We start from the raw sequence: 18,837 nt of genomic DNA on the forward strand, positions 1-18,837 counted from the left end.
AAAGAGTTCGCAAACTGGTCATTTTTCAACCCAAAAATTTGAGTTTCAAAAATCATAAAGTTAGTGGAAATACGGATATTTCACCGGTAAATATGTTGGTGGCCAGTGACAGCCATGGCGGTGAAAGATCTTTGTGGCTGACGAACAGGAAATGGGGATTGCGGAAAATAAAGGCGGATTAACAGCAGCTGGTGAACATCACTAAGTTGCCATCGATTTCAACGTCCTGTGGTTCCAGTCCTGATGTTCCGGATAATCAAACAGGATGGGTAGAATTCATCAACTCCAGCATCCCTGAAGATTAAACCGAAAACCAGGAAGTTGCTGGCTGTTTTGGTGGTGTACCAGTTTCGTTTCTGGTAGTTCAGCAAATCAAGGCAAGAATTCCCAGAAGATTCAAGTGACATGTCGCGATCGATGATGCCGGAGTCGGAGCTTTTGACTTGGTGAGATCTTTCCTATTTAAATATCAAAATTGACTTTCACTTACTCTAACATTCATTCATTTCAATAAAGACAACTACGCCATTTCACTATATACGCGGTAGGGTGTTCCCTTGGTCGTTCGCTGTGAGTTGTGGATTTCCTGCTTCTCTAATGAAGGTTCGACTGAGGGGGCATGCTTATTAATTTCTCGTCGCTCCATACCCTCAGTGACGTCATGGGAACAAGGGCGTCTATGCAAAGTGTCCCTACACTAGCTACAAATTTCCGTCGCTTGGGAAGGGAAGAGGGAAACCATTTGAATTTTTGCGCCGATTTTTGTAGCACTAAAATTCGTGCAAAAAAACTTATGCACGTGGGTGTACAGATTACGGAGTAAAAGATGATCGAACTGTTCACCTAGCGCTCACATGTGTTTCGGGATCAAGTTGCCTGCGGGTATGGGGATCATACATACATTAGCCTGGGTCAAAAAAATTAAAATTGCTCAAATCAAAAAGTATATGAGATTGCCCGAAAGAGAACTCAAAATGGGGCCTACAGCCCAAATTTCAGCCCATTTGGTTGAAAATTGGCTTGCCTTGAGCAGGAACAAGTTTAGATGGGAATTAACCCGTAAAACTTGAGCAATTGGGTACATTTCCACATACCCTCCTGCCACGTGGTGGCTGATTGACATGTGGCGTCCTCTGATCGAGGCAGCCTTCTTAGCGTGCTTTGATTTATCCCTGTACATTTTGCTGGGACCATGAGAATTTCGGCGACGCCGGAATGAATCTGCTTCTAGGCAAGTTTAGAGGCCTCGGACCATCTTGCACCCTTCAGAGGAATTGTTTCCCAGACCATCCCCTTGGACCCCATGGTATGCAAAAGTCGTTAAATTTCAACGACAGACTTGTACAGAGCAATGTACCCAATTGCTAAAGTTTTACGGGTTAATTCCCATTTAAACTTGTTCCTGCTCAAGGCAAGCCAATTTTCAACCAAATGGGCTGAAATTTGGGCTGTAGGCCCCATTTTGAGTACTCTTTCGGGCAATCTCATATACTTTTTGATTTGAGCAATTTTATTTTTTTTGACCCGGGCTAACATACATACATTTAGAAAAGAGTTCGCAAACTCACACAATTCTTAAAGTAACCTTTTCATCAAAATTTTGAAAAAGAGCGAAAGAGCCGTTCAAAAGAGCAGCTCTTTTTAGTGAGCGAACGAAAATGAGCGGCTCCTAAAAAAGAGCGGTTTTGCCCACCTCTAATTTTGAGAGCTTATAAATAATTCTATTTATCAATGTTTTCATAAAAAGTTAAACAATACACGTTTGTTCGAAACTGCATTATGTCTAACAAACTAGTTACCATTCCGTTTGCATTAAATTCGTATTTTACGTTTCGCAAAAAATAAATCTTCGACCTATCAATTTTACACTTCTTCAAAATATGTTCAAACCATTCAAAATAACAAAAGGTATTCAATGTAGTTGAACTTCAGTTAAATCATTCAAATGATTCACCCTTTTCCCGGAAAGTTTCCTACATGATTATCAACTTCTCCTTGCATTTCGAAACGCATGTTTATCCCGACAAAATAAAACAAAACAGATAAAGAGCCGAGAGGGCACTTTTCCAAACACTCTTCAAACTCGACAAAGTTAAACTATCAATGACAGCTGGTTCACACTTGGCGTTTGAAAAACCGCATCCGAGAAACGAACGAACGAACACCATGCGGTGCTTGCCGACTTTCGGCAGATCCCAGCCCAGGTTCCGGATCTGGTCCTCGACGTGCCATCATTTGCCGTGACTATTTGACTTTGCCCTTCGCCTTTCGGAGTCCCGACCACCACATGTGCAGCGCCTTTCTGCCCATATCGAGGAAGATGTACGCAAAAAAAAAAGCAAGAAAAATAAACTTTTTGGTTGAGTTGCAACCATTCTGGCCCGAAACAAACAAACTTTTATGATGAAAACGTGGACGATTGTCATATTGAGCAAATATGATTGCTAAATTTGGGTTCTATGGAACCATTTTTCCATTTTTTTTAATTTTTTATTTATAAAAAACGGAAAATAGGTTAACAATTTATTTAATTGAACTACATTTAAATAGCAAACAAATTTCACAGTTGTTACCGAACTCCTTTGTCAAACTTTAAACAGGTTAAACAGTGGCTGTTTAAACTGCAGTGCAACAAGAATGCTAAACGGGAACCTATTAAGCAAATGTTTTAGTCCTGTCACAATTACGCTCTAAATTAGTTGATTTTTGAGTCCACTGTTATTCCAACTAGCGAACATCAAACACATATGGTCCCAGCTGTAGAATATCGACCGGGGAACAACAAATGAACGAGTATTTGCCCATTTGCGTCTGCTTTGAGTTTAGTGCCAAAAAAGCTGCTGAAAACCGAGACGTGCTAAACGAATGAATGTGTTTCTGTTTCCTTCTTGGCATTACTGTAGTCTTTCTTTTTTTCAGACTTTTGTTTACAAAATATACACAAAATGCGCTGTTGATATGCAATTTGAAACATATGGACCACAAACCCCCTCCACAACTCTCTCAAAGTCAAAGGAAAGAAAGCAAAGCAAAAAAAAGGATCCTCGGGCGGTTGAATGAAGCTTATGGCAACAATGTGCTCAATTTGTTGATGTTGCATTTTTCCGCCTGGTTCAGTAGGTTGAGCCTGGCCTGGCGAGAGGAACGAAACTTGAACGGGAGGGTTTATCAGAGAACAAATGGTCAGCACAAGTCATCTGGGACGACGGAAGGCGATGCAGGAGTCGGGCCAGCTGTGGTCAAATTTGGAGAAGCGTTGCAGAACTGGAAATTTTTAGTGAAATTTATGTCATTTTAAAGTAAAACTCGGTTCTTTTTCTTATGGCCGTAGAAGCCTGTTTGCATAGTTTGTCCTTTCAAGTTTGCAACTAATTTATTTATTTTATTGACTATTCCAAAGTAATAAATAGCTCGAATAAATGTGATCAAGCAACTTTCCATCGGTTATGTAACTGAAAATGTTGTTTTAAATGCGAAAAACTGCAAAAGTGATGAGAAGAGGCCAACATGCTTAGGATGACGAAGAAAATTGATTTTCCTTAGCATAAGTTTGATTTTTAAACTTTGGGAAGCTCTGTGCAGATATTTACAGCTAAAGCAACCTTACAGAACTATACACGGCCGCAAATTTGGATAAAATTTGCTCTGGAACAGAGTAGGTACTCTGCACCATAAAAAAATATATTACATCTGGGAATGAGTATATCTTTTATGTCAGAAAAAAAAATGCACAATTTTCCATCATAAAATTAGTAAATTTACCTTTCTGCTGTAATTTAAATAATTTATTATATTTTAATTCCCAGCCACGTGATTAATTTATTATATTTTATAACATTTAAGGTAGATTTAAAAAGCCAATCACGTTTTACCGGAATATCAACCACAAATAAATTTCTAGAGCGAAGTTACCATTATAAACACAATAAGAATGTAGAGCAATTCTCTCAGATTTCGGTCATTCGATTTTTTTTTGTATTTTTTAAATCCGACTGAAACTTTTTTGGTGCCTTCGGTATGCCTAAAGAAGCCATTTTGCATCATTAGTTTGTCCATATAATTTTCCATACAAATTTGGCAGGTGGCCATACAAAAATGATATGTGAAAATTCAAAAATCTGTATCTTTTGAAGGAATTTTTTGATCGATTTGGTGTCTTCGGCAAAGTTGTAGGTATGGATATGGACTACACTGAAAAATGATGCACTTTAAAAAATTTTTTGGTGATTATTTATTTAACTTTTTGTCACTTAAACTTGAGTTGCAAAAAAAAAACACTATTTTAATGTTTTAGAGGACATCAAATGCCAACTTTTCAGAAATTTCAAGGTTGTGCAAAATTTTTTGAGCGAGTTATGAATTTTTGAATCGATACTGATTTTTTCAAAAAATAGAAAAATTGCAAAAAAATTTCAACTTCATTTTTCGATGTAAAATCAAATTTGCAATCAAAAAGTACTTTAGTGAAATTTTGATAAAGTGCACCGTTTTCAAGTTAAATCCATTTTTAGGTGACTTTTTTGAAAATAGTCGCAGTTTTTCATTTTTTTAAATTAGTGCATATGTTTGCCCACTTTTGAAAAAAATATTTTTGAAAAGCTGATAAAATTCGCTATATTTTGCTTTTTTGAATTTTGCTGATACGACCCTTAGTTGCTGAGATATTGCCATGCAATGGTTTAAAGACAGGAAAATTGATGTTTTCTAAGTCCCACCCAAACAACACACCATTTTCTAATGTCGACATCTCAGCAACTAATAGTCCGATTTTCAATGTTAAAATATGAAACATTTGTTAAATTTTCCGATCCCTTCGAAAAAAATATTTTCAAAACTTTTAAACCAAGACTAACATTTTAAAAGGGCGTAATATTGAATGTTTGGCCCTTTTGAAATGTTAGTCTTGGTTTAAAAATTTTGAAAATATTTTCATATTTTAACATTGAAAATCGGACCATTAGTTGCTGAGATATTGACATTAGAAAATGGCGTGTTGTTTGGGTGGGACTAAAAAAAACATCAATTTTCCTGTTTTAAACCTTTGCATGGCAACTTTGTCAGCAACTAAGGGTCGTATCAACAAAGTTCAAAAATGCAAAATATAGAGAATTTTCTCAGTTTTTCAAAAATATTGTTTTCAAAGGTGGGCAAACATGTGCACTAATTTAAAAAAATGAAAAACTGCGACTATTTTCAAGAAAGTCACCGAAAAATGGATTTAACTTGCAAATGGTGCACTTTATCAAAATTTCACTTGATACTTTTTGATTGCAAATTTGATTTTACATCGAAAAATGAAGTTGAAAAATTATTGCGACCATTTTTTCTATTTTTTTAAAAAATCAGTATTGATTCAAAAATTCATAACTCGCTCAAAGATTTTTTGCACAACCTGGAAATTTCTGAAAAGTTGGCATTTGATGTCCTCTAAAACATATAAAAAAAATTGTGTTTTTTTTGCAACTCAAGTTTTAGTGACAAAAAGTAAAAAAAAAATAACCAAAAATTTTTTTGAGTGCATCATTTTTTTCTAGTGTAGTCCATATCCATACCTACAACTTTGCCGAAGACACCAAATCGATCAAAAAATTCCTTCAAGATATACAGATTTTTGAATTTTCATACATCATTTTTGTATGGCCAGCTGCCAAATTTGTATGGAAAATTATATGGACAAACTAATGATGCAAAATGGCTTCTTTGGGCATATCGAAGGCACCAAAAATGTTTCAGTCGGATTAAAAAATACAAAAATTAAAATTTAAGAAAAAAATTTATAGTTAACACTCAACATTTAAAAGAGGTTATCAGATCATCAATCTATTGGGCTTATTGTAAAGGTCTTTCAAATACCTTTCTCAAAATATTTAACAATACCCGTTTTGATACAAAAACCACCCTTTCTACAACTTCCGGACTTAAGCCAAAATCGTTTTTTTTGCATTACTGTAGAAGTACTAGATAGAAATCATGTAAGCAAATCCGGTAACTCTATGTTGTCGAATTTGTAAACATTGAAATGTTTCCAAAATCGTCAACATTTTTTTAGATTTCATTGTAAATGTTTTCAAAATCGACAAAATTGTTGTTCAAAACAGGACATACAATACACAGGAACAGAAATTTGATTCTAAGGTGATAGTATACGTGAAGGTGGGTCTAGGAGGTCAAATTAAGAATTCAATTTTCGAGTGACTTTATAGGCTTTCGTCAGAACGGTGAAGAAGTCAAAAACATTAAGTAATTATTTAATTCTATAAGGATAGCAGATTTTGATTTTAATTGTTATGAATAATAAAAGAATATTTTACAATTCAACAGAAGATGCTGTCAATCAAATTTCTATCACTCTATCAATTCATAGATTAGTCAGCAAAAATCTTTAAGAAAATGTCATAAAGTTGATAGTCACAAGGCATGCAACCCGCCACCCATCAATCCCCATCGCCATCGGTTGTCGCGGAAGCACTGAAAACACAGCCGGTCGACCCGAACCCACATCAATCACACCAACCGGACCGCCAAAACCACTTTTACTCTCATTCTCATTCGCTCGCTCTCCCCAGCAGAGACCAAACTCTCTTCTCTCACCGAGAACACCCGAACGCGCAATCGCCCATCCCGCTCGCTCTTTCTTTAGCGCCGCGTTGCGTACACCTGACACCTGGACGAGTGCAACAGAGACGGCACACAAATAAACAAGTGCATCCCGACGCAGTGCAAGTGCACCCCCGGCGTGCGTTCGCTCTCTCTCTCTCTCTCGCGGGCTCGCTCTCACTCTCCCGAATGGGCGAACCAATCGGAGAGCAGGAACAGCAGACTCGCTCTCTCCGAAGAGTTCAGAAGGAAAACAGATGTGCGATGCCGAGGATCCGTGCCAGCCGGTCGAACGTCGTCGCCAGAACCCGAGAACTTCAGCATCAGTCACTGGCTGGACGTGCGCAAGATGAGACGTGCCTGAGACGGTTCCGACCCCGGTAGTGTTTCCGACGCAAGGATTGTTGTTTGACGGATATATTTGTATTCAGGAGAAACGAGGAAAAAGTGTTTGTGGTGGTGTCGTCACCGGAAGTAAAGAGTCAAATATTGGATTGCCAGTGCGCGCGACTTCCGGTGTTTGGGTACCGGAAAGAAGTCGAGGAAGAACTGAAGAGCAGAACAAAACTGGATTTGAAACAGCTGGGCTGTTCAGAGAATCCTGGTGAATCAGAGAGTGTTGATAGCAATAAATAGTGAGTGAGAATTGCCAGTGAAGATAAGCCGTTAAGCAGTGTGCTGAAGGATGCTAAAGAGTCGGCTCTAGTGAAATTGGAAGAGTAAATACCGAGCCGTTTTTATTTGGAATACGAAAGTGAGAAGCAAGGATTTGAACTCAGTGTGCCATGAATGCCATCGCCAAGATGTACCCGAAGCTGAGTGCGGTCGAGATATCGGCGATTCTGATGAAAGGTAGGCATCATTATGTAATTTGGGATAACCGTGCTGCGGCAATCGCAGTAGTCCACGGTGATCTGTCAGTTGACAGAAAGTATTTAACACAGGCTGGAGTGAAAGATATAAAAGGGTTGGGGCTACCAGATTCTAGATTCTAGAATTCTAGAATTCTACACTGATCTTGTGCTCTAGACATCTGCTCACCGCGTGGACCACATTCCGTTCAACACCTCTCCCATGGCGTCTGACTAATTGCATAATTGGAGTTGGTGACTTTGGCGGCGCCATCCGCCGTCACCGAAAGGCGTGACACTTTCCTTGTCCGCACGTTGCCGTCAACATGACTAATAGACAGGCCCGCCGTTCGGCTCCTGACGTCCACAGCCGTTGTGCGTGCTTCGCCGTCCCATGAGTCAATCTGGGAGAGCCCGCGAGTGCGCAGCATCTGTGCGTGGCGGGACGGCCGCAACTAATCAAATCAAGTAATTGCAGCGGTACCGCCCTCTCCGCACTTCTCGTCTGAGTCAGCGGCTATGTAATTATGTCATTTATTTGTGGTGGCGCCTTTGCGTGGATTTAATTGGCCGCGCAAAGCTGCGCTTTTGTGTTCCCGGCGTCGTGCGTTGGCCGGGCTGTCCCGCCAGTCACATAAATCACTCAATCGAAAGGATTCGTGGATGGTCGGCGCTGCATCGTAGTCTCTCTCTTTAGAAGGGAATGCACGTGTTGTGCATTTCCTCTGGCTCGATTCGTTCGCGGCAGGTTCCAAAAATAGCGTGTCTCTGCGGTGCATCTTCCGTCGGATTTGGACTTCTTCGAATTAATTAGCACGCTTTTGGACGGTGGCGTTGGCGAGCTAACGGAAGCGCCGTCATCCTGTTGTTCTTGCCTCTCTCTTGAACCTGTATAATCAAACCGTAATTAGTTCCAGCAGTCGCCACCAGACACTGAAAGAGGGCGGTCTGGACCATGTTTAGACAGATGTTCGACACTCTTGCGGACGCGCTGTTTACTCATTAAATTAGACTCCTCGCCCCTCCGGTGATCCCCCAACGCGCCGGATTCCGATGTCATTAAAATTTTGACGAGCTAAAAATATCGGGACCGGATGCGCCTCGGCTCCACACGGTTGTTGCACACAAAACTTCTAAGGTTCTCGGAAGATGCTGCGACGGGATCTGCAAGCGCACCGCGTGTGTCTGTTTCGGCAAGTTTTTACCTTTTCCCGGAATGGACGCGCCGCGCCGCTGGAACGACTCGACTCGTGAACGATGGTATAATTATAGCCCTGGCCAACCCGATTTTATAGGAATATAAAATGAAGCGTTTGTTTTCCTTTTCCTTTCGCGCGCTTAGAACCGTGGCGGGACGCGACGTGTGGTATCGCCGGTTCTCCTCCTCCTCCGGATTGCTTTGCTGGTGGTGAGAAAGTTTGTTGTGCCGCAGGAAATCTGGTCCTGTTGCGGGAGATCTCTGGAACGGGTGGTGGTTTATGACCCTCTCGTTGACTGGATGTTTTTGTTTGGTTGTGCTCTTTCATCTGCGCGGAATTGGCGTGGTTCCTCCGAGTCCTTTGAAGTTCTGCGAAATGACCAGGTAGACGGTTCTCACGAATCAAGATTGAAAAATCTGCAAAGGCTATGAAGTACTCAAATGTGAGTAACCCTGCGTTTGACAGTTCGTTACCCTCAGCAGTGTTTGCATTGCGCGTCACTCTAAATAGCGCAGCTGTCAAATGCAGGGTTGGAGCAAAACTCACAAATTTAACGTTCCTCGTTAAAAAGGCATCATATTGTGGCATCGTCCGGGTAATTCCCATGACACACCATCGTCAAATGAGCCATCTGGTCCACCGCGCAAAGAGCAGAAGCAAGAGGGAGGACAAACTTTGTTGCCACAAGCGCAAGCTCTAAATTTCAATAATCCATTTAAACAAACTGACACAACCATTCTCGATTATTTCTCGCCGTCCGCAACCCTTGCCGGAATGCACGGAGGGAAAAGCGGGACGCGGAACACCGAAAAAAAGAGTGGACGACGAGCAGAGTACATGTCGAGAAGATAAATCGCTCACTAAAACGCACCTGTGTCTTCTTTTATTTCGTTATAAAAAGCGAGCAGGAGAAAACGAGGCACGACCGAATATAAATCCCACATGCTGCCGTCAAATTCCCCCTGAGAGAGTTTTTAGGGACGGACGCCAAGGGGTTCACCGAGGGGTCCCCTCGGGGTTGAGCAAGAGTAATCCATCGGGCGCGCCCCGAGACGCAACCCGACAAATAAATTATTAATCTTCAGGTACCCACCCAGCTCCTCCTCGCCGCCGCCGCCATCTTGGAACGGAACTATCAAAACAAATCTGTCACTTGTGGCGGCTCGGGATCAGCCAGACGCAAATAAACAATCTCCTCGAGAAGCTAATTCTCGTTTGGGGTTCACCCCTTGCGGCCCCTCGAGACAGGTGACGGGACGCGGCCAGATGGTGGCGGAGCGCTAGAATTTCTCGGAAAATCACACACGTCAGATCGATGGCATTCCCGCGCGCCTACGCCTTCTCGCACCTTGAGCACCCAGACGATGATATAAATCTTGTCCGCTAAATATTTTAAGCTGTTATTTTACCAAACAAAAAGTTTACCCTCACCCCGAACTCCGTTCGGCGCACCCCCCAACTCGCCCAAACCGCTCAATTTTCGCCGTTTCGGTGCTTGATGGGGCGCAATCGCGATGACAAATCGCATTAGCATACCACATGGCCACTGAGCAAGAACCCCTGAGATGGGGGGCAGCCGTCAAGAAGTGGCCAGAAGCCATCTCGGATCACACATAGAGCGCCGTCGCCGACGGTAGTTCGGACGACGACGGCGCGTAGAGAGATTTAGATAAAAGTTTGATTTATTCGGCTGACGCCAGTGTGACGGGGACGGGGGCCTCGGCGATTGAGGGAAATTAATCATCTACGACTTGGTCACCGGGAGACAGGCGCGGGCCGCGACAGTCGCCGGCACGGTGATCGCCATCAGTCATCCGGTCCGAAGGGGGCGAGGGGCGACGTCGGGTAAGAATTTGGCGATTTGAAGGCGTCCAAGTGGGGGGGTGGAACGGATCGGAAAGTGAACCTGTCAAAGTAGGCGGCTTTGAGTCGGTTGACCCTTTGGCAACGAACCGCATTCTTCGCACGAAGGAGTGCCATCTGAGCCCGCTGCACTATCGCGCCGAGGGAATAGATAAACACTCGACAAACATCAACAACTGTCGTCGAAAGACTAAACAAGAAGAAGAGAGAGGGGAGGCAAATATTGCCAGATGGGTAAACAGCCTTTTCGCTTCAGAACGCGAACAAGTTTGTCGTCTCTAACGCGTTGCAACGGGCGAGATTGTTGTTGTTGTTTCGTGCGATTCTTCTGAAAAGTTCGTCTTTGGGAACGGAGTTAGAGGGACAGCCATCTGGATAAAATGTGTGTGTTGCGAGAGGCAACGTGCAATATCTTATCAAGTATCGTCACAGCCGGGGCTTGGGAAACGATTAGTCGAGGGTAATTTTAGAATCGTTTTGCAGATGGTGCAGAAATAATCGGGTTGATGTTTCACCCCGCTCCACTCGTTTAACGCTTTTGACAGCTGTCAAATTGACGGTCAAGTACCCGTTAAAGTTGGAATGCGCAACTTTCCTTCGAATCCTATCATCAAAATTTGCTTTTCAAAGAGATTCTGAGCCGTTTGATGTTTTTTCGGTCACCGGTTCTTAAAATACCTCCGGATCGTCATTGCGGTGAGCGTAGAGGCTAAAAATAACCGTCACACTCAGCGACGAACGTCGCGTGAGGGAGGATTGAAAGACGGCGACGACAGCGAAACCGAGGGGTGGGTAGAAGGAGAACGCAAAGAGCCAGATTAGTGGCCGTGTAAACAAGCGATAAAAAATAGCAACTCGCTCGAGTGTGTGAGAGCGATCTATTTGACGCGCCAGAAAATGCAAGTGGGGAACCCCCCGGCGCTGCTCACGTGTTGCAAAGTGGAGGCGTCCGAGAGCAACATTGTCGGAGGGGACGCGAAAGCCAAATTAAGAAATTACACTTTAATTAAATTGTACGCAAAAAATGTGGACAACCTGTGGGCCACGGAGTGGCCGGTCCTCGTCGGTTATTTTTATCAGAATCTCGTGAAATTTTAAATTTTGTCTCGTCCCTTTTCGCCGGCTGCTGCGCGCCATCTATGTCCATGGTCCAGTCCAGCACGCAGTCCGTCCGGGAAACCAGTTGCTGTTTCTGGAAGTTTATGTTAATTTCGGGGCCCGCGCGGAGGTTGTTGCAATCTTGTCGCGACATCCTTTTGTCGAGTTGCCGCGGCGCGAAAGCGAAACGACACAGAGCAAAGGCAAAAGCAAAAAACTGCAAGATTTCGTGGAACCGGACTCCGAGGGCCTGATTTCGATAAGCCTTCGGGATCTCGGGTGTCCGCAGCGGGCACCATGTTAAGTGACTCACGCGAGGTTGTTGTTTTTTTGTGGTTATCGAAACTGGTCCTTTTTCTCACATTTTTCGATTTTCGAGACCTTCGAAAATTAATAACGAGCTCCGCTTTCGGAAACGGGAATGGGAGAGGTCCGAAATCAGACACGATATCGCCGGCTGGAGAGGTCGGAGCAGGTACGGGACATGGTTGTGCGCTCGGTGAATAAAGAACGGAGTCCCAACCCGTGTAGAGAAGGATACGGTGAAGAGATGCGAGATAACACTTTTGCAGCACATCGTTTTCCTTCGCCTGATGATTTGGTGGGTGAGGACCGCTCCAACAGCAATCGATTGTAATGTGTCTTGAATGTGTCGACGACGACGGGGAAGGAGCCAACAAAGCCGGCATGTGCGCCGGACCCTCCCTTTGCATCGTTATATATGGGATATAATCGGACAGATGGCGCCAAACCCACACACATATTATATTAATCCGTCCAGAGCAAGCAGAACCAACGTCTTCGGACGAACGAACTCCGCACTGTGCCGCAGTTCTCCAGCTGTGCTTGCTCGCTGGAAGAATGCTGCACCGTCGTCGTGACAGGACCGTACAAATAAACGCTGCCTCCCAACAAATTGCATTTGTTGCCACAAATTTTCCCTTTTTCCCTTTTGAAGAAGACGCAGTTTGTTTGAATAATACGCGCCTTGGTTTGGCGCCTTGCTAACATCAACAAACAATAGAGAGGGCGGCGCTTCCTGCAGGCGTTACGGCGCGCGATGGCGCCACCGTCACACGTGACGCGCGATTTTGACAGGTCGATTTCCTCATTACAACCGCGCTGCCGCCACCGATCCTAATATATTTGCATTCTCCGCTTAATAACTTACGGGTATGCGAATAAATTAGTGTCACACACCTTCCAGCTGCGCACTTCCACGACCGTGTGTGCTGATGCAATGCCCGGTGATAATTGCTCAGCCCTTTAGAATTGTGACGGCTGGGTGACCTGTCACGTAACGCGCGTTATCGTGGTGCGTTATCGATCAGGAAGTGTTTGTGCATCGATCGGAGTTGGAAGCACCTGCTAAATGGCGACGACGATCGGTTGTAATTGTTTGCGCTTTCGCGAACTTGACATCTGATTTATGCTAATTGTATGCAAGTTCCGAGTGCGGGGACTTACGGTCGAGGCTTCAGTTGGGTGCACGAAAGAAGATGCATTGTTGTTTACGCTGACAATTGTCGTAGAATTCCTCGCATTGGTTGTAAATTTTCTGGCACTGAACTTTGACTTGTTCAGAGTAGTTGACTTGGACGGTAAACTTATCAGAGCTGTCAAAGTAAGCGTCAGCATTGACTGTCAATCTGCTTCCGAAAATCGTTAATAGAGTCGTCCAGTTAGAAACATTCATGAATCGCTGCAATTCTTCGGAATTCAGCGCTCAATTGTCGTCTATTTGCTTCCGAATTCCGGCCTGACTCAGCCCTAAATACTTTGTAATGCCCAGCCCGTCGACTCCAATCACCATCGCTAGCGCTGCCAATCTATCGCGCCAATGGTCTGCGCCCACCACTTGGTCCGCGCGAGAACGATGTGAAAACCATCTGGCAAACGCTAATAAAAGAGGCAGCTACTAATGAGAAACAACTCACCAACCCCCTCTCGGTATCGGTATGTCAGCGCCGCAAAAGTGCAGAAAGCAACTCAAACACACCACAACAACAACGGCAAGAAGCGGTAGCAGCTGGTTTCGATAGCGCGCGGTGGAAAAAGTCCCTCACTAATCTCTGACAACTGGCATCGCGCGCGCGCATGTAAACAAACAGCAGCCGTCACGTCGACGAGAAGAGGTACGACGAGGGGTGATTAACTAGCACCGGCACTTGTCAGCCGGGCCTGGCCTACTATGTGCGGCGTGGGCTGATTGAATCGCTCGCGCAAACGTCAGATGCTGTCGTTTAATTACGCCCTCGTTTAGTCACGGTCAGGAGGCTCTCGCACTTGTTTCGTTCGGGCGGTCACCGCCAACTAGATCCCAAAAGGGTCGTTCCTCATGGGTTTCAGATGTGGCCCGAACGGAACATGTGTGCGAAATTGCGATTATTATCTTAAATGCATGCAGAATATAAAGACGAGAGGTTGTGTGGGATCGTTTCCCGTAGGACAACACAACTTAAAGGTTGGAATCTGAGCCGCGTGAAACACGATGCAACCAGACGCTCGTCGGTCCTCACCCCGTATTATTTATGCCTTTTTAAACTTTCAAATGTACCGAAATACGAGACCGAGACAAGAACGAAGAGGGGGGGAGGCCGCGCATCGTGCGAATAATAACAATAAAAAGGTCTTTCCTCCGGCGGACCGCTTTCGCGGCCAGCGCGGAGAAAGAAGAGTGTCAGCTTCAACCCAGACTGCTTGGATGGGACTAGAATGTGTGTGCGCAGCAGTTCTGTATCGTCATCGTTTGCATGTGTGTATGTGACAAGAGACCGGCGAGACGGTTTTAGCACAATCTGGCGCCGTCATTTAGCATTATATAAAACAATAACAATAACACGCAGAGCGACAAAGTCGAAGAAGATGTGGAGAGGAGAAAAGACATTCAAAAACAGCAGGGCGAGGCGCTTCGGCCATAAAGCAGAAGCTGTGAACCCTCTTGGAAGTGTCGTCGGGGCCTGGAATCCAGCGCTACGACGGAGCAGAAATTTGAATATTATGCCGATCTTTATGGGCCGTCTCATCATATTTTGGCCTGTCATCGTCGTTGGATCCTGAAAACAGACTTATCTCTGGAGGGTTAATGCCATTCGAGGAATTCCTGACCAAGCGTCAAATTCGATAACAAAGTCAATTAACGGAGTGCGCCTTCTAGTGGCACAATTTATGTAATGATTAGCATTTACAAGTTAATTTATTACATCGACGTGTTATAGCAGATTACCGCTCTGCACCGCGAGGTGAAACATCTGGAACGGCAACCTGTTTATTGCGCAGTAAAAGTGGTAACCAACTCTATTGTAACACACGTTTAACCCGTAACGCCCCTTTGGAAACAACTCTGACGCTACATGTCAAAATGACTGAAGCTGGAAACACGTGCTTTCAAATTGATTTTACAAAAACAACGTCCTAACCACTAGACAATCACGGCAAAAACAATAAAGGTTTCGCTCAAATGGGTGCCATCTGGAGTGCATTCTCCAGGTGCAGAGAAATCCACTAAATATAACGTCTCGAAAGTTCGTCAACTCCGAACCGAACGGGGAGTGGGCGTTAACATTCCAGACGTCTGCAGACGCCACTCGCGCCAAAATCGGCGCTCAAACAGAATCAAGAACCAAGTCCTCATTCTCGCTGGTTGACTTGCATTTGCATAAATTAGCTACGACCACGATGTGGTTCCAGATTCTGGGTCGCTGACACGTCGGGAAGCGCTCTTCGGGGTGTAAACAAAAGTATAAAATTAACTTATGACACGGGAAGCAGCATCTTGGCACCTCTCTCTAATTACCGGCATTACCGGGAAATTCCTCCAGTTCCAGGCGTGCGAGCGCTCGTGCGATGGCGTGAATATGTAAATAATATTAAATCGTAATTTCCGGACCGATCAGACCGCTCTCTTCCTCGCGTCGAAGAATAACAAGGAAGAACCCACGGACACTCGTTAAACTCGTAAATTACACCTCCGCTCGGTTGGTCGGTCTCGGTTGTACGCAATTACGACTTTCGCCCCTCTGTCTCTTCCCGCGTCGCGTCGCTTCCCTCTAGGGGGAAATAACCACATCTGGCAGCACCTGTCAGCCGGTTTTTCTCATTCTTAGTTTGTTGCGCGCTCGTTTTTATGTTTCCCCCCCCATCTGGAAGTGGCCGACTTTTTTTCTCGTACGACCTTGTAACAAAAACCGATCTAACGTATAATTTTTCTCTCTCTTCTCTTCCTTCCAGGTGCAGCCATGTCCGCTGCGGCGTCGCTGGAGCGTGATTCGGGCTTCAACTCGGGCAGCTCTGAACACGAGGATGATCTCAAGAGTCTGGATCAAAGCTCGCGGGACGGTCTAATCACGCCGGAGAACAGCTCGGAGGATTCGGTGGAGGTGAAGCTTCCACAGGCGATCGTTAAGAACAAGCGGAAGAGCACGGAACCGTTGAGGGTGATTTCCGACTCGGATCTGCTGGGACCTATTAAGAAGCGCATCCGGTTCGAGGAGCAACTCAAGCAGGAGAAGGAACTTCTGGATCAGCACCATGCCGGTGGAAACCCATTCCGACCGTGGGCGCCATCCAGTGGGCATCAACCACTGCCAGCTCACTTCCCCAGTCCCGCCGACCTCACGGTGAGACATCCCGGCGTCACGACCCTCCACCGAGCCATCAGTATTAAACCGCTGGATCAGCTGCAGCAACCGTCGCCAATTCCCTCCCCCCAATCGTACCAGCAGCAACCGCTCGCCTTGGTTTCCAAAAAATCTCAGTCCTCCAAGAAAGACCGCGCTCAGAGCAGTAGTCTGAACCGGTTGACCACCTCCGACAGTGAATCCGTGTTCGTGCCACCCCACCCCGTCATCGGAGAACCTTCCCGATCCTCCAAGCACCAACAGCACTCTTCTCAGCCCCGCAACTACAAGAACATGACCCGCGAGCGCCGAATCGAGGCCAACGCCCGGGAGCGAACGCGCGTCCACACAATCTCCGCCGCGTACGAGAAGCTCCGGTCGGCCGTACCCGCCTACTCGGACTCGCAGAAACTTTCGAAGCTGTCGATTCTGCGGATCGCCTGCTCATACATTCTCACACTGAGCCGGATGGCGGGCGAGGACTACAGCGAGGACGCGTCCGCCCCGTCCATCGGCGAGTGCGTCGAGATGGTGACGAAAACCATCCAGACCGAGGGCAAGATCAAGAAGAAGAAGGACGAGTAAACGGGCGCTGACTTCCGCGGGAGTCAACACACATGTGGTGCTGCGGACACACAATAAAATCAAAACGCTTAGCAATTGAGAGAGGGAGAAAGGAGGGAGCTGTCAAATAGAATTTGAGCAACTTCCGGTACGGTTTCGCTTAGTCACAGCGCGACTGCGGGCAGTTATTGGAAATAAAACTACAGATCTGGAAGTGAGTGTGAGAGTGTGATTTCAAGCGCGTGACGATTGCTTTAGTCGATAGGGAACAGGTTTATTATTTATTATTGCTACCAACTCGCGCAAAGTTCAAGTCGATTTTCCGCGAAAAAACGAGGAAAAACAAAATATAATAGTGTTTTAACTGAGAGGAGACGCAAAGATGTAAAGAGTACAAATAGAGGAGCAGGAAACGTTCAGGTCTGATTCGTTGCCATAAGGTTTTTTTTTCTTCTGCTTTCGAACGAAACAAAATGAGAATGAGACAATAAACTCACCAAAAGAAGGTAACAATAAACGAACGGGAGTTGTGATTTTCATATTCGTAGATTCCGTGAGAACAATAGCAAGTGCCATATGCAAGAGTAACGCACACACCCACAAATTAACAACGCATTTTAGCCTGCAAGCACTTAACACACATACACTTTGTCCTAAAATAGTCACTTCAATTGGAATAAATAGTGTTTTTATGTTTTGTTTTGTTACAAACAGTTTGTTGATCTTCACTAGATAGGTTTTAAAGTTAGCGCATCAACAACAATTACTAGGCCATACGTATTTATAAGCAAATAAAATTTGTGATTGTTTTGTAAACAATTTTAAATGTCCTACAACAAATACCCCAAAACATTTTTGTGGAAATAAGATACAAAATAAACCCGAAACTATTTTCGAGTGAAATTTAAAAACATGCATTCAGAAATTTTGTAAGATAATATCACAATCCTCTTCCACCCACTAGTTTCAGCGGCCTAATCAATTAGGCTACATTTACCATTCGCTTTCAAACTTCCTCCGATTGTTATGGTGAAATGTATGATCCTATGTTGGTAAAGCAACGGTTTGTGTTCGAATCTTGCTCTTTTCGTAGGGATAACAGGGAGCTTGAAGTAAATGTTGGTCTTTTTTGTTTATTTGCTCATGGTACATTGCTCCAGGTTTTGTTATTTGGTTAGCATCTGTTACGCGAATTGGCACTTAGGCCATAGGCGTTAGATTAAAGCAGGGCTGTGAAGTCGTTGTCGATGGAGTAGGGTCTTTTTGGGGACCTGGAGTCGGAGTCGTAAAAACTCGAACAGTTGGAGTCGGAGTTGGAGCCGGAGTCGGGTAAATTTTATGAGCTGGAGTCGGAGTCGGAGCCGAAATTTTTTGAAAACTCGGAGTCGGAGTCGGAGTTATCTTAAATTCAACAAAAAAAAAAGTTTTTTTTTATTTCAGTAATTGCAATAAAACAGCTTAATTTACAAAAGTTTTTATATTTTTATTTATTTTTTTTTTAAGTCGCATGCACTGCGTTGCCATTTTCTTATTTTTTTAATTATGTTTTTGAAGCTTTTTACTGAGATTGGAAAGCTCTAATTGTGTTATTTCACTATGATCACAAAATGATTACAGTCATCCCACCTATTCGGAACATCCATAAATTCGAAACACTTTTGTGATAATTTGTCAATAGCACGGCAAATGCAGCTTTTCTCTCGACCCTACTATTTTTAGGACCTTTATTTGGACATTCTCTTGTTATTTCACTGGTAAAAGTAGTACTTTTTGAACAAAAAACTTCATTTCAAAACTATTTTGTCCAGAGCAGCAAAACACTGCCTCCAAATGGCCTGTTTCATAATTGTGGGATGTTATTGTGCCTCCCACAATTGTGAAACACCTGAATTTAACTGATATTTTCACAAAAAAAGTTATCAGACCATGAATAAATCATCACTAAACTTGAGTTTCACTGGTTTCAGTGTGTGAAGTAATTTTTTTGTAACAAATATGTACTCCTAAAGAGATCCAAAGTTTGTTTACATCCGTAAGAAAAAAGTG

The 18,837-nt window shown here is 44.2% G+C and overlaps 1 protein-coding gene across 1 annotated transcript; it reads left to right on the forward strand.

Annotated features, from left to right (window-relative positions):
* Nucleotides 1–6,877: 6,877 nt before the first annotated feature.
* Nucleotides 6,878–17,702, forward strand: LOC6034134 (protein atonal homolog 8). The gene is made up of 2 exons (XM_001844447.2): nt 6,878–7,449; nt 15,839–17,702. The coding sequence occupies exons 1-2, from the start codon at nt 7,383–7,385 to the stop codon at nt 16,810–16,812; spliced, it is 1,041 nt and encodes a 346-aa protein (XP_001844499.2). The 5' UTR covers nt 6,878–7,382; the 3' UTR covers nt 16,813–17,702.
* The last annotated feature ends 1,135 nt before the right edge of the window (nt 17,703–18,837 follow it).

The sequence above is a fragment of the Culex quinquefasciatus genome, chromosome 2 (assembly GCF_015732765.1).
Source record: "Culex quinquefasciatus strain JHB chromosome 2, VPISU_Cqui_1.0_pri_paternal, whole genome shotgun sequence".
Taxonomy (NCBI): domain Eukaryota; kingdom Metazoa; phylum Arthropoda; class Insecta; order Diptera; family Culicidae; genus Culex; species Culex quinquefasciatus.

Bases quoted from the DNA above. Each gene is read 5' to 3' on its own strand.
- LOC6034134 (XM_001844447.2), top strand. From the start codon at position 7,383: ATGAATGCCATCGCCAAGATGTACCCGAAGCTGAGTGCGGTCGAGATA. The intron at 7,450-15,838 runs GTAGGCATCATT...TCTTCCTTCCAG, and splicing joins ATCGGCGATTCTGATGAAAG to GTGCAGCCATGTCCGCTGCG.